This window comes from Rhinichthys klamathensis, unplaced genomic scaffold, assembly GCF_029890125.1.
Source record: "Rhinichthys klamathensis goyatoka isolate OS25496 unplaced genomic scaffold, OSU_Roscu_1.1 h1tg000366l_1, whole genome shotgun sequence".
NCBI classification, from domain to species: domain Eukaryota; kingdom Metazoa; phylum Chordata; class Actinopteri; order Cypriniformes; family Leuciscidae; genus Rhinichthys; species Rhinichthys klamathensis.
Genome location: NW_026606875.1, coordinates 880,001 through 895,409, shown reverse-complemented (window position 1 = coordinate 895,409; position 15,409 = coordinate 880,001). Strand labels below are relative to the sequence as shown.

The 15,409-nt window shown below is 40.1% G+C and overlaps 2 protein-coding genes across 4 annotated transcripts in view; one reads left to right on the top strand and one right to left on the bottom strand.

Moving 5' to 3' along the window:
• mcoln3b (mucolipin TRP cation channel 3b) overlaps positions 1–13,343 on the bottom strand; it is a 34,709-nt gene extending 21,366 nt beyond the window's left edge. For 2 of the 3 annotated variants that reach the window (XM_056233282.1, XM_056233286.1), the window contains exon 1: positions 13,215–13,343. The gene's annotated coding sequence lies outside the window, so the exon portion shown is untranslated. The remainder of the gene's footprint in view (positions 1–13,214) is intronic. The other variant, XM_056233285.1, reaches the window with a different exon arrangement.
• Positions 6,545–15,409, top strand: part of dnai3 (dynein axonemal intermediate chain 3) — a 45,267-nt gene continuing 36,402 nt past the window's right edge. The window contains exons 1-3 of the mRNA XM_056233280.1: positions 6,545–6,554; positions 13,192–13,394; positions 14,061–14,165. Coding sequence (XP_056089255.1) covers positions 6,545–6,554; positions 13,192–13,394; positions 14,061–14,165 — 318 coding nt within the window. The remainder of the gene's footprint in view (positions 6,555–13,191; positions 13,395–14,060; positions 14,166–15,409) is intronic.

Here is a 15,409-nt window from a genome sequence, read left to right as displayed (position 1 = left end):
AGCAGTGCGATTTCAGTTTGTCATATTATGCTCCACCACCAGATGTCGCCCGTGTGTTTTCCTCGGTTGTGTAAGTGCACTGCTTACTGCACACTGAATACGGTGTATACTATGTTGTATGTTTTCCCCAAAATGCAGTATGAAACATAATCCAATTCAATTTAAACAGAATTGTTTTCATACCATGTCCAGTTATGATCTCAGAAATAACCTTTTTTTTTTAATCCAGATGTGTGTACATCACAGAGCATTTCAACTAATGAATAAGCGTACTTCATGCATACTGTGGATTTACACACTGTTGAAACTGTGATCGTGTTATTCTTCTCTGTTTTACAGCTTATATCCCATGATATCCCACTGAAATCTTACAAACTCACTGGCAGACATGCCTCCAAAGAGACCCAAGAGCCGAGCGATCAAGGAGAAAGGTACAAGTATTCTGTGCAAATGAACAATTTCTTCTTCTTGTTAATATTCCTCATTTCTCTCACGAGACTGATAGCACTGTTGGCATTGTTTATAGCTATAATCAAAATATGTATTCACTCTCCAATGCATCTTTTGGTTTCTAATGTCTCACTTTTTTATTCTTTTGCAGATAAAAAAAAAGAAACCCCAGATGAAGGTGCATCAGAATCTGGCAAGTGTCTCGTATCACTCTAATAGCATTCGCATTATATTCAGACCTTTGTTTTCAACGTCTTGCACCAAAAACAGTCATAATCATATTCTCAGATCTGTTTAGAGCATCTGTTTCCAGCATGTATCCACTCGTTCCTTTCCATTCAGCCGGTGTCTGTGATCAGATTAAAGATACACACACTCACACACACACACACACACACACACACACACACACACACACACACACACACACACACACACACACACACACACAGGCACGTAGCCAGACCTGCTTTCTCTCGGCTTTTGTTCCCAGAATCCAATTTCCCTGCTTGTCCTATGCACTACTGTGCCGGTGATGGGAATGTTCAAGACACCTCTTTGTATTCTGTTTGCGTTTGCATTTAAACATTAACATTTTTAGCATTCACTTTTAGGTTACGTAATACGTTTAAAAGAACAGAAAGAAAGACATCACAAACTCAAGTTTTGAGATAACCTGACCTCTTCTGCTTATGTTAGATGCACTTTTATGATGGATAGATGCACTTTTATCATGGACAGATGCACTTTTATGATGGACAGATGCACTTTTATGATGGACAGATGCACTTTTATGATGGACAGATGCACTTTTATGATGGATAGATGCACGTTTATGATGGACAGATGCACTTTTATGATGGACAGATGCACTTTTATGATGGACAGATGCACTTTTATGATGGATAGATGCACTTTTATGATGGACAGATGCACTTTTATGATGGACAGATGCACTTTTATGATGGACAGATGCACTTTTATGATGGACAGATGCACTTTTATGAGGGATAGATGCACTTTTATGATGGACAGATGCACTTTTATGATGGATAGATGCACTTTTATGATGGACAGATGCACTTTTATGATGGACAGATGCACTTTTATGATGGATAGATGCACTTTTATGATGGACAGATGCACTTTTATGATGGACAGATGCACTTTTATGATGGACAGATGCACTTTTATGATGGACAGATGCACTTTTATGATGGATAGATGCACTTTTATGATGGACAGATGCACTTTTATGATGGATAGATGCACTTTTATGATGGACAGATGCACTTTTATGATGGACAGATGCACTTTTATGATGGACAGATGCACTTTTATGATGGATAGATGCACTTTTATGATGGACAGATGCACTTTTATGATGGACAGATGCACTTTTATGATGGACAGATGCACTTTTATGATGGATAGATGCACGTTTATGATGGACAGATGCACTTTTATGATGGATAGATGCACGTTTATGATGGACAGATGCACTTTTATGATGGACAGATGCACTTTTATGATGGATAAATGCACTTTTATGATGGACAGATGCACTTTTATGATGGATAAATGCACTTTTATGATGGACAGATGCACTTTTATGATGGACAGATGCACTTTTATGATGGATAGATGCACGTTTATGATGGACAGATGCACTTTTATGATGGACAGATGCACTTTTATGATGGATAAATGCACTTTTATGATGGACAGATGCACTTTTATGATGGATAGATGCACTTTTATGATGGACAGATGCACTTTTATGATGGACAGATGCACGTTTATGATGGACAGATGCACTTTTATGATGGATAGATGCACTTTTATGATGGATAGATGCACTTTTATGATGGACAGATGCACTTTTATGATGGATAGATGCACTTTTATGAGGGATAGATGCACTTTTATGATGGACAGATGCACTTTTATGATGGATAGATGCACTTTTAGGATGGACAGATGCACTTTTATGATGGACAGATGCACTTTTATGATGGATAGATGCACTTTTATGATGGACAGATGCACTTTTATGATGGATAGATGCACTTTTATGATGGACAGATGCACTTTTATGATGGATAGATGCACTTTTATGAGGGATAGATGCACTTTTATGATGGACAGATGCACTTTTATGATGGATAGATGCACTTTTATGATGGACAGATGCACTTTTATGATGGACAGATGCACTTTTATGATGGACAGATGCACTTTTATGATGGACAGATGCACTTTTATGATGGATAGATGCACTTTTATGAAGGACAGATGCACTTTTATGATGGACAGATGCACTTTTATGATGGACAGATGCACTTTTATGATGGACAGATGCACTTTTATGATGGATAGATGCACTTTTATGATGGACAGATGCACTTTTATGATGGATAGATGCACTTTTATGATGGATAGATGCTCTTTATGATGGATAGATGCACTTTTATGATGGATAGATGCACTTTTATGACAGATGCACTTTTATGATGGACAGATGCACTTTTATGATGGATAGATGCACTTTATGATGGATAGATGCACTTTTTATGATGGATAGATGCACATTTATGATGGACAGATGCACTTTTATGATGGATAGATGCACTTTTATGATGATAGATGCACTTTTATGAGGGACAGATGCACTTTTATGATGGATAGATGCACTTTTTTGATGGACAGATGCACTTTTATGATGGACAGATGCACTTTTATGATGGATAGATGCACTTTTATGATGGATAGATGCACTTTTATGATGGATAGATGCACTTTTATGATGGATAGATGCACTTTTATGATGGATAGATGCACTTTTATGATGGACAGATGCACTTTTATGTTGGATAGATGCACTTTTATGAGGGATAGATGCACTTTTATCATGGATAGATGCACTTTTATCATGGATAGATGCACTTTTATCATGGATAGATGCACTTTTATGGACTTTAAAACAGAAACAGCCATTCACTGTCATTATAAAGCTTGGAAGGGCCAGGACATTTTTAATAACTTAACCTTAATTGTAATCGTCTGAAAGAAGAATGTCATATACACCTAGGATGGCTTGAGGGAGAGTAAATCATGGGCTAATTTTCATTTGAAGTCTAACACGGCTTGTTCAATATCCCAGACAGCTTCCTTTCCATGTTTTCTAAAGGGCACGTGTGGGTGCGTTAGTAGACAAAGTGCAATTATGTAATTATATGGGCTATAAATCCATATGAGTTTCCATTGCAGTAAAGCGCCAGCAGCTCCTCTGGATTAAATGACCCGAATGCTGTCGCTCGTATCAGATGTTACCGGCAACATACTTCAATGTTCAGCTGGTTTCTCTTGAGAGAGATTATGATAATGGTGATGTCTGGATTTCCATTGATGTCACACACAAAATATAACACACACAAAAAGGATAGTTCACCCCAAATCGCTTAGCAGAATCTTAACAGCTCCGGTCACCATTCACTGTCATTTTATGCTGTATATGCGTTTGTAAGGTTAACTGCAGGTCAATCCTTTTAGATTGTTGAATATCTTCTGAACTAAAGGCTTCTGAACTAAATCATCCATTGGGCATCTCTCAGATGTCGGTTCAGGTTCAGTAAGGAAAGCTGATATCTCTGCTTGAATAACACACTCCTCCCTCATTCATCTGTCAGTAAAACACTGGACAAAAAAACTGCTGTGAGCATTTGGTCGTGTCACACCTGTAAGATAAAAAGCGGGAAGATCAGAAAAACAAGATACTGGAAATATGGCAAATAATTCTGCGAAGTACTTCATCTTTCAATAATGTATTTGTGTCTTAGGCTTAAAAAGAAAGAAAAGTCTCAAATGAGATCACTTTAATATCAGCGCCGAGATTACACAGAGACCATTTGGAGACTCATTCTGAGTATCCACCTAGTAGTCACCCACAACAGCCTGGCAACTGCATAGCAACACCCTGGCAACCACCCACAACACTCTTGTGACTGAATACCAACCCCATGGGAACCATTTACAACACATTTTAGCAACTGCATAGCAACCCCCTTGGCACTCTAGCAACTTCATAGCAACCCCCTGATAACCATCCACAACACTCTAGTTACTGCATAGCAACCCCTAGGCACTCTAGAAACTTCATTGCAACCCCCTGGCAATCACCCAAAACACTCTAGCAACTGCAAAGCAATCCCATGGCACTTTATCAAATACATAATAACCCCCTGACAACCGCACACAACAATCTAGCAAATGAACTGCAAAACAGACCCATTGTAAACCACAACTCTAGCGACTGCATAGCAAGCCTCTGGCAACCACCCACAACACTCTAGCAACTGCATAACAGGTAACCATGACTCTGGCAACCATCCACAACACTATCTACTGCATAGCAACCCCTTGGCACTCTAGCAACTTCATAGCAACCCCCTGACTCCCACCCAAAACACTCTATTGACTACATATCAACCCCTTTGCAACCATGCACAACACTGCATCGCAACCCCTTGGCACTCTAGTAACTTCATAGCAACCCCCTGACAACCATCCACAACACTCTAGCTACTGCATCGCAACCCCCTTGGCACTCTAGCAACTTCATAGCAACCCCCTGACAACCAACCACAACACTGTAGCTACTGCATCGCAACCCCTTGGCACTCTAGTGACTTCATAGCAACCCCCTGACAACCATCCACAACACTCTAGCTACTGCATCGCAACCCCCTTGGCACTCTAGCAACTTCATAGCAACCCCCTGACAACCAACCACAACACTCTAGCTACTGCATCGCAACCCCTTGGCACTCTAGTGACTTCATAGCAACCCCCTGACAACCATCCACAACACTCTAGCTACTGTATCGCAACCCCCTTGGCACTCTAGCAACTTCATAGCAACCCCCTGACAACCAACCACAACACTCTAGCTATTGATTTGCAACCCCTTGGCAACCATGCACAACACTGCATCGCAACACCTTGGCACTCTAGCAACTTCATAGCAACCCCCTGACAACCAACCACAACACTCTAGCTACTGCATCGCAACCCCTTGGCACTCTAGTGACTGCATATCAACCCCCTGACAACAACAGTCCATAACCCTCTAGAAACTGTATAGCAACCCCCTAGTAACCACCCACAACACCATAGATCTGCATGGGAACCCCCTTGCAACCACCCACAACACTCTACAACTGCATAGCAACCCCATAGCAACCACTCGTAACACCCTAACAACCCCCTGGCAACAGTTCACATCACCATGGCTGCAAGCTTTGAATTTGCATTCACATTTTCTTAAAAACATATACAAATATAGCTCCTCCAGGCATTTCAAAAGAAATATTTCAGACAATAGTCCCCTGAAATCAATGACATCTCCTGAGCGATGAAAGACAAACATTAGAGTAATAACGCTTTGCTCTGGTATGGCATAATCTCTCGTTCATTTAGTCTGGTCTGAAGAGTTGTACTGAATGTGTGCGGGTCAGAGCAGAGCTAGCGTCTCCCCTGTGAAGGCCTCCTTCCCTTCACCTCTGCAGATACAACGTCATCAGAATAACTCCAGTTCACATGGATACGCGGAAGCGATGAACAATTCTGTATTATACATTTTTAAGGCCAGACAATTTGTTGAGGTCAATCTGTAGAGAAATGTGCATACCTATAGACTGAACACGTAATACGCATGTGCACGCTGTCAGCGTTTACACAGATTCACGTTTTTGAAGTTTACACGGAGATGATAACGTTTTCCAAAAATGTTCAATGTTTGCACCTTGGAACATGTTTCAAAGTTTGCGTTCTCGAGCACCAAACACTGTTGCCGTGCAAATGAGCGGCCAGAACGCATTATATGTTTTCTGTTCTCAGTTAAAACGGTGTTGTGTTAGCGGTAAGTTAATAACTAATGATCTTTACAACGGAAGTGAATCAATTAAAACTAACTTTATCTGGACAATAACTTTATTCTAGAACTGCTGTAAAGCCTAAACAATCTCTGTTACTGTAATCTCCTGTTATCACTGTAAAGCTGCTTTGAAACGATCTATATAGTTAAAAGCGCTGTATGAATGAAGGTGACTCGACTTGACAGAGAAGCGCTCACTTTGAGGAGGCTGTTTGTATGCACATGTTCTGAGGGGCTTGTGTCCCTTTGAAGAGGCAATGAGCTTCATCCATTAAGATGAGCCGTGTTTACTGGCGTTCATTGTTCCTGGATCTGAGCAGATATCTCCGGATTTACTGATGAATGTGACACACGTCTACAGCTGTGACTGTATTTGCACTGTGATAAATCCACACACTTCAACTTCACTGCATTGGGCCTTAAAGGGATAGTTCACCCAAACATGTAAACTCTGTCAGTAATTACTCTCCCTCATGTTGTTCAACCCCGTAAGACTTTCGTTCATCTTCGGGACACAAATGAAGATATTTCTGATTAAATCTGAGAGCTGGATCACTCCTCCATAGGCTTCTATTGTTATTGAAACTTGCCGGCCCAGAAAGTTATTAAAGACATCGTTAAAATAGTCCGAGTGATGACAGTGGCTCAACCTTAAAGGTGCTCTAAGCGATGTCACGCGTTTTTTAGGCCAAAACTTTTTTTGCCACATACAGCAAACATCTCCTCACTATCCGCTGGCTGCCTGTCCCCTGAACACACTGTGAAGAAACGCGGTCTCTACAGACACCCCAGGCTCCACAAACAGCAACAAAAACAAACTGGGCTAACCCGCACCACGAAACATACCAAACTGTTCCAGCCAACGACTGACAAGAAGGGTTTGGGGGGTTAGTGCGCGGAGGGTCTAGCTAGCCTCCGTTTTGTTTGACAGTAGTTCGAACGTCAACAAGAAGTGACGTCACCCAGGATCGCTTAGAGAACCTTTAAGTTTATCAAGCGGCGAGAATACTTTCTGTGCGCAAAAACAAACAAAAAATATAGCTGCGAGCAGCGATTACGGGCCCAAGCCGGTGGCACCGCAACCCCGGTGCCTTTAGTTACCTAAAGGCACCGGGGTGGCGGTACCACCGGCTTTGGCCCTTCATCGCTGCTCGCAGCTATATTTATTTATTTATATATATATATATATATATATATATAAAGCCGGTGGCACCGCCACCCTGGTGCCTTTAGGGTTATTGTGCACGACGTGCAAAAACGTAACCCTGCTTTGACTGTCGAAAAGAAGTGTGCTGTAGAGCTTGTATCAGTGTGGGCTCTGCAAAAGTGTGCATTGAGGGCACATATCAACCACAAAGTATGCGAGAGCAACCTTCTGAAAGGTCAGGTCTACATCCAGGTCTACATCTGCCGTGTGTTTACATCATAGTAGTGAAGTTTGAAGCAATCAGGTGATTTCAAAGCTTTTTGAAAGTGACAGACTTCCTGCTGCCAGTTGGTGGCGCTATAACCGGGGTGGCGGTGCCGCCGGCTTTGGCCCTTTCATCGCTGCTCGCAGCTATATTTATATATATACACACACAAACACACACACACACACACACACATATATATATATATATATATATATATATACATAAATATATATATATTGTTTTTTTAAGAGACAAGACAGAATATTACTTGCCTGATCTGATTAGAAAAATAGTGTTTGTGTGTGTGTGTGTGTGTGTGTGTGTGTGTGTGTGTGTGTGTTTGTGTGTGTGTGTGTGGCGTAATTGAACAATGTAGACATAAAAACATACTCCGTCCTTTTGTTCATACAGGACATTATTCAAACTGCAAAGTGTTTACTTATATTTGTGTACACTTGCAATAAAACACAACATTGTGCTTTTGTCAAGCTATAAACTCTTGTCAAACTGTAAACTACAACTGTCACCCAACCAAAATCTCTTACACACACACACACACACACACAGTTTAAAAGCAAAAAATATCAAACAATCCTATTTAAAAACAGTCTGTGGGAGCCATCTTTTGGACATTCATCATATCGCATTGGTTTTCATTTCTTGTCATCAAACAGAGCCCTAATCTGTTTATTTTTTCAGTTACACATTCTACATTGATTAAAAAAGAAAAATCAAATGTGTTTTTATTTTATACAGAAATAAATAATCTATCATTCAGATGAGAATAAAGTTAGTGTTAGTTCAAATTTTAAGGAAAACAAATATATGATCTGAAATATAGCACATTCATTTAAAATTCATTCAGGTTCAATTACCAAACATACAATCTTAATGTAATTTAAAGCAAACAATACATTTAAAATATATGGGTTGTATGACTATTTTTTAATATAAAAAGATATATATCCAAAAAGACAAGGCCTAAAGTTTAACAAGGGTTAAACTCTTATCACTGTAACAGACACAATCACACACACAATCACACACACACACACACACACACACACAAGTCAAATCACTTACATTTTACATGCAATATTGACTTTTTTTCTGTTTCAGCAGCGAAAATAGTTAAACAAAGATCACAGCAGAACCATCGCGCATCTCACAGCAACGCGTTCTCATTACTGAATGATTCAGCATTTTGAACGAATCGGTTGACTCAAAGATTCAATGACCAATCAATCCATAAACATCTATCTCATTCATGAATGACTCAGTCGTTCAAACGAATGAATCAATGACTCGCTCATTAAGACGGTCACCTGGCGACACCTAATGACGGTTTAGTGTTATGTTTAAAAGTATCATTCTTTCCAACGATTGTTAATTAACTCATATTTGAAACATAAGCTATATTTATATATATACATACATATACACAGACATACACAAAAATAAAATAAAAACACATTTGAAATGTGTTTGCTTACTAAATTGTGAGCTGAACGAAAGTTGCAGCAAATATCAGCAACAGGAGTCAAATTTCATTCATCACGAGAGTGAAGAGCTGACTGAAAAGATGATGACGGAATAGGCTATTTTATGTAAAAACGCCTATTCAAGCGAATCTGTCATTGTACTCTTTTATTGTTGTGTTTTCCGTGAAAAATAATAGACTATTGAACTCACAATTCAAGCAATCGGCCCCCGAAATTGCACTAATTTTAGTGACACTAAAAAGTATGCGGCTGTACTGGCATTCATAATGGTGCGCGTCCATGGCGACGAGCGAGCAGAACAGAGCGAACGTTTAGTTAATTTCTACTTCCATAGGAATTCATTCGAGCGCCACCATTTCAATGTCCGTGCGGACGTCCATATTATACTTTCGCTTTCAAGTTAGTGTTTTTAAACCCCCCAGCGGGAGGTTTACACAATTGGTTTACACAATCACACGTTGATTAACCGGTGGGAAAATATTCCCATAGTAACATCCCTAATATATAAATATATATAAATTCAATAGGCCTACCTGATTTTGAACACAAGAGGGCAGTATAGCACTATATATGATTTGGATTATTATTATTTTTGACTAAACAACCATTCTGGCTGTTTTTAAACTTAAAAATAATTCTTAAATTGAAAAAAAGGAATAAAATGGGTTTAGTTCTAATATTTGTATAATTTTATATAAAAATAAATGGTGTATAATTACATTTTAGAAAGATATGAGACATGCCCTGATTCTTTTTTTGACATTATTGTCCTCGATCAGAGCCCTAATCTGTTTATTTTTTCAGTTACACATTCTACATTGATTAAAAAAGAAAAATCAAATGTGTTTTTATTTTATACAGAAATAAATAATCTATCATTCAGATGAGAATAAAGTTAGTGTTAGTTCAAATTTTAAGGAAAACAAATATATGATCTGAAATATAGCACATTCATTTATAATTCATTCAGGTTCAATTACCAAACATACAAATCTCAATGTAATTTAAAGCAAACATTACATTTAAAATACATGGGTTGTATGCTATTTTTTTTTATATAAAAAGATATATATCCAAAAAGACAAGGCCTAAACTTTAACAAGGGTTAAACAATCACTGTAACAGACACAATCACACACACACACACACACACACGTCAAATCACTTACATTTTAGATGCAATATTGACTTTTTTTTCTGTTTCAGCAGCGAAAATAGTTAAACAAAGATCACAGCAGAACCATCGAGCATCTCACAGCAACGCGTTCTCATTACTGAATGATTCAGCATTTTGAACGAATCGGTTGACTCAAAGATTCAACGACCAATCCATAATCTGTCTCATTCATGAATGACTCAGCCGTTCGAACGAATCGTTTGAACGAATGAATCAATGACTCGCTCATTAAGACGGTCGCCTGGCGACACCTAATGACGGTTTAGTGATATTAAAAGTATCATTCTTTCCAACGATTGTTAATTAACTCATATTTGAAACATAAGCTATATATATATATATATATATATATATATATATATATATATATATATATATATATATATATATACACACATATATATACACACACATATATATACACAAAAATAAAATAAAAACACATTTGAAGCGTGTTTGCTTACTAAATTGTGAGCGGAACGAAAGTTGCAGCAAATATCAGCAACAGGAGTCAAATTTCATTAATCACGAGAGTGCAGAGCTGACTGAAAAGATGATGACGGAATAGGCTATTTTATGTAAAAGCCCCTATTTAAGCGAATCTATCATTGTACTCTTTTGTTGTTGTGTTTTCCGTGAAAAATAATAGACTATTGAACTCACAATTCAAGCAATCGGCCCCGTTATTGCACTAATTTTAAAGTGACACTAAAAAGTATGCGGCTGCACTGGCATTCATAATGGTGCGCGTCCATGGCGACGAGCGAGCAGAACTTCCATAGGAATTCCCTCGAGCGCTCTGCACGTGGCCATTATCAATGTCCCGTATTTAAAAGCTCTCGGTCCTCAGTCACATACCAAATATATGTATAATGTATATATAAATATAATTTTGGACACAAGAGGGCAGTATGGCCCTATGTATAATTTTGTGTTTAAACTAAAAGAGCCCCTCCCCCCCTCCCCACACAGACACAGACACAGACACACACGAATGGCAGGGTGCATTCTCTCTGTCAGAGGGAGAGGGAGAGAAAATTCTCAGAAACATCCACATTCAAACCAAAATATCTAACTTCCTCTTGGTCTGAGCTAATGACAGTTAATTAGAAAGTTGTCCGGCTTGATCTGAACCATATGCATACCTGTGTCTGTCGAGTTTCATGCAATTTCAAGCATGCTAAGAGTCTCAAAAGCATCAAACAAGAATATTAAAGTTTGATGTGTTGCCACGGCAACAGTATCTAAGATATCAATAATCCTTTCACAGGTCTACATCTGCCGTGTGTTTACATTATACACATAAAGTTTGAAGCAAATCGGGTAAAAATAAGAGGGTGATTTCAAAGCATTTAGGAAGTGACACACTTCCTGCTGCCAGTTGGTGGCGCTATAACTTTGACTCACAATAGTCACATCCATGTGATCGGGCTCTTACAGCGAACACACTGCTGAAGTTTCATCAAGATCAGTTAATGTATGCAGTAGTTATGACACACTTCCTGTTTCACGTTTCTCGCCATAATTTTGTTTCCTCGCCACGGCCAAACCGTTCGAGATATCAAAAATCCCCTCGCAAACTTTCATCCTCAATGTCTTGACTTCATGCTGACCGAGTTTCGTGCCGTTTGTTTGAATTCTCTAGGAGGAGTATTTCACATTCCATTGCGTGTGTTTTACCAACAACCCTAAATAGCCGACTTCCTGTTGGGCTGGGGTAAAAAGTAAGAGTGTGAAGTATATATGAAACGAGGAGATCTACATGTGTACCGAGTTTCATATTATTACATGCAAGCGTGTTTGATTTATGGACCATGTTTTCGGACCCCGTTCCAGGGGGCGCTGTCGAGCCCCCCTGCCACGCCCGGGTACCATCTTCAGCCCGGCCCTGATGGCCGCGGGTTCTGACATGTGTGCAAAGTTTCAGGAGTTTTTGAGCATGTTAAGGCCTCCAAAAGTGTCCAAAAGGTAGCAGAAAAATAATAATAATAATAATAATAATAATAATAATAATAATAATAATAATAATAATAAATAATCCTAAGGAAAACAATAGGGCCTTCGCCCTTTGGGCTTGGGCCCTAATAACGACTTTATTCAACTCTTCATGTCCTTCTCTGTGGGCCTCGAGTGAGTTCACGTAGTGTAACAGCGCAGCGCTTCTGGTGTACGTCACACGCAGGCTCACTATTGGCCAGCATCACACACATGACCAGCGTCGGGCAATAGTGAGCCTGCGTGTGACGTACACCCCAGAAGCGCTGCGCTGTTACACTACGTGAACTCACTCGAGGCCCACACAGAAGGACATGAAGAGTTGAATAAAGTCGTTATTTTTGTTTGTTTTTGTTTGTTTCGCTTGATAAACTTAAGGTTGAGCCACTGTCGTCACTCGGACTATTCTAACGATGTCTTTAATAACTTTCTGGGCCGGCAAGTTTCAATCCCGTAGAAGCCTATGGAGGAGTGATCCAGCTCTCAGATTTAATCAGAAATATCTTCATTTGTGTCCCGAAGATGAACGAAAGTCTTACGGGGTTGAACAACATGAGGGAGAGTCATTACTGACAGAGTTTACATGTTTGGGGGAACTATCCCTTTAAGTTTTTAGTTTACCTTGACTGACATATAATACAGACAATTTTGCAATAAAACTGCTGAAATTCAATTTCATAACCCTGTTTGGTATTATTCATATAGCTGTGATCTAAGTGACTCCTTCCCCCACAGGTCACCCCGATCACATCTTCCCGCTGGTCCTGACCTCTGTCACTCAGGAGCTGTTTGGTTGCCGGGCAGATGAGGATGTGACCGGAGACAACCCTTACAAGCTCCTGAGAAAGGAAGACATCGTGCAAGACATGAAGACCAGAGCGGCCGTGTCCGACTTCAGCCCCGTCAAACAGATCGTGCTGGTGAGAGTCAAACACATTCTGAACCGGTTCACGAGCTGAAGACGATACGAACCTCAGAAGATGATTTTAACAGTCAGACCCTGACAGCAACTCTATTTACTGCAAAAAATACTTTTCTTACTCAGTATTTCTGTCTTGTTTCCAGTCCAAATATGTAAAAATTCTTAAATCAAGATGCATTTACTAGATGAGTAAAATGACATAAGATATTATGTCCTGTTTTCTGGAGAATTAATCAAAATTAAGTGAGTTGATGCTTAAAACAAGCAAAATTATCTGCCAATGGAGTGAGAAAAATAATCATAATTCAAACAGAAACAACATTATTTTTCTCACTCCATCGGCAGATAATTTAGCTTTTTTAAGCATCAACTCTCTTAATTTTGATTAATTCTCCAGAAAACAGGACATAATATCTTATGTTATTTTACTCATCTAGTAAATGCATCTTGATTTAAGGATTTTTTGATATTTGGACTGGAAACAAGACAAAAACACTGAGTAAGAAAAGCATTTTTTGCCGTTTATTTTAAGGTGTCATTGTTACAGTGTAATTATATATTTAATTAGTGAGTAATATTAATTAACTACTGTACATGTATTTACTGTAGGGTTTGGGTACAGGTACTGTGTGTGTACAGGTTTATACCGGCTGTTTTTCTGCAGGAATACCCTGGAGATGAACTCCTGCTGGTGTTCGACAGAGACTTCACATACGGACAGTGCTTCTATCTGGTGCTCACAGTCGAGGCCAAAGAGAACATGATGAAGGTGAGCGATGGATGGATGGATGGATGGATGGATGGATGGAGATGGATGGATGGAGATGGATGGACGGATGGATGGATGGATGGATGGATGGATGGATGGATGGATGGACGGATGGATGGATGGAGATGGATGGATGGAGATGGATGGAGATGGATGGATGGATGGAGATGGATGGATGGATGGATGGAGATGGATGGAGATGGATGGATGGATGGATGGAGATGGATGTGGATGGATGGAGATGGATGGATGGAGATGGATGGATGGAGATGGATGGATGGATGGATGGAGATGGATGGATGGATGGATGGATGGAGATGGATGGATGGATGGATAGATGGATGGATGAGTGGATGGGTGGATGGATGGATGGAGATGGATGGATGGATGGATGGATGGATGGAGATGGATGTGGATGGATGGATGGACATGGATGGATGGATGGATGGAGATGGATGGATGGAGATGGATGGAGATGGATGGATGGATGGATGGAGATGGATGGAGATGGATGGATGGATGGATGGATGGAGATGGATGGAGATGGATGTGGATGGATGGATGGAGATGGATGGATGGATGGATGGATGGAGATGGATGGATGGATGGATGGAGATGGATGTGGATGGATGGATGGACATGGATGGATGGATGGAGATGGATGGATGGATGGATGGATGGAGATGGATGGATGGATGGAGATGGATGTGGATGGATGGATGGAGATGGATGGATGGATGGATAGATGGATGGATGAGTGGATGGGTGGATGGATGGATGGAGATGGATGGAGATGGATGGATGGATGGATGGATGGATGGAGATGGATGTGGATGGATGGATGGACATGGATGGATGGATGGATGGATGGAGATGGATGGATGGAGATGGATGGATGGATGGATGGAGATGGATGGAGATGGATGGATGGATGGATGGATGGATGGATGGAGATGGATGGATGGAGATGGATGGAGATGGATGGATGGATGGATGGAGATGGATGGATGGATGGATGGATGGAGATGGATGGATGGAGATGGATGGATGTGGATGGATGGATGGATGGACGGATGGATGGATGGAGATGGATGGAGATGGATGGATGGATGGATGGATGGAGATGGATGGATGGAGATGGATGGATGTGGATGGATGGATGGATGGATGGATGGATAGATGGATGGATGAGTGGATGGGTGGATGGATGGATGGAGATGGATGGAGATGGATGGATGGATGGA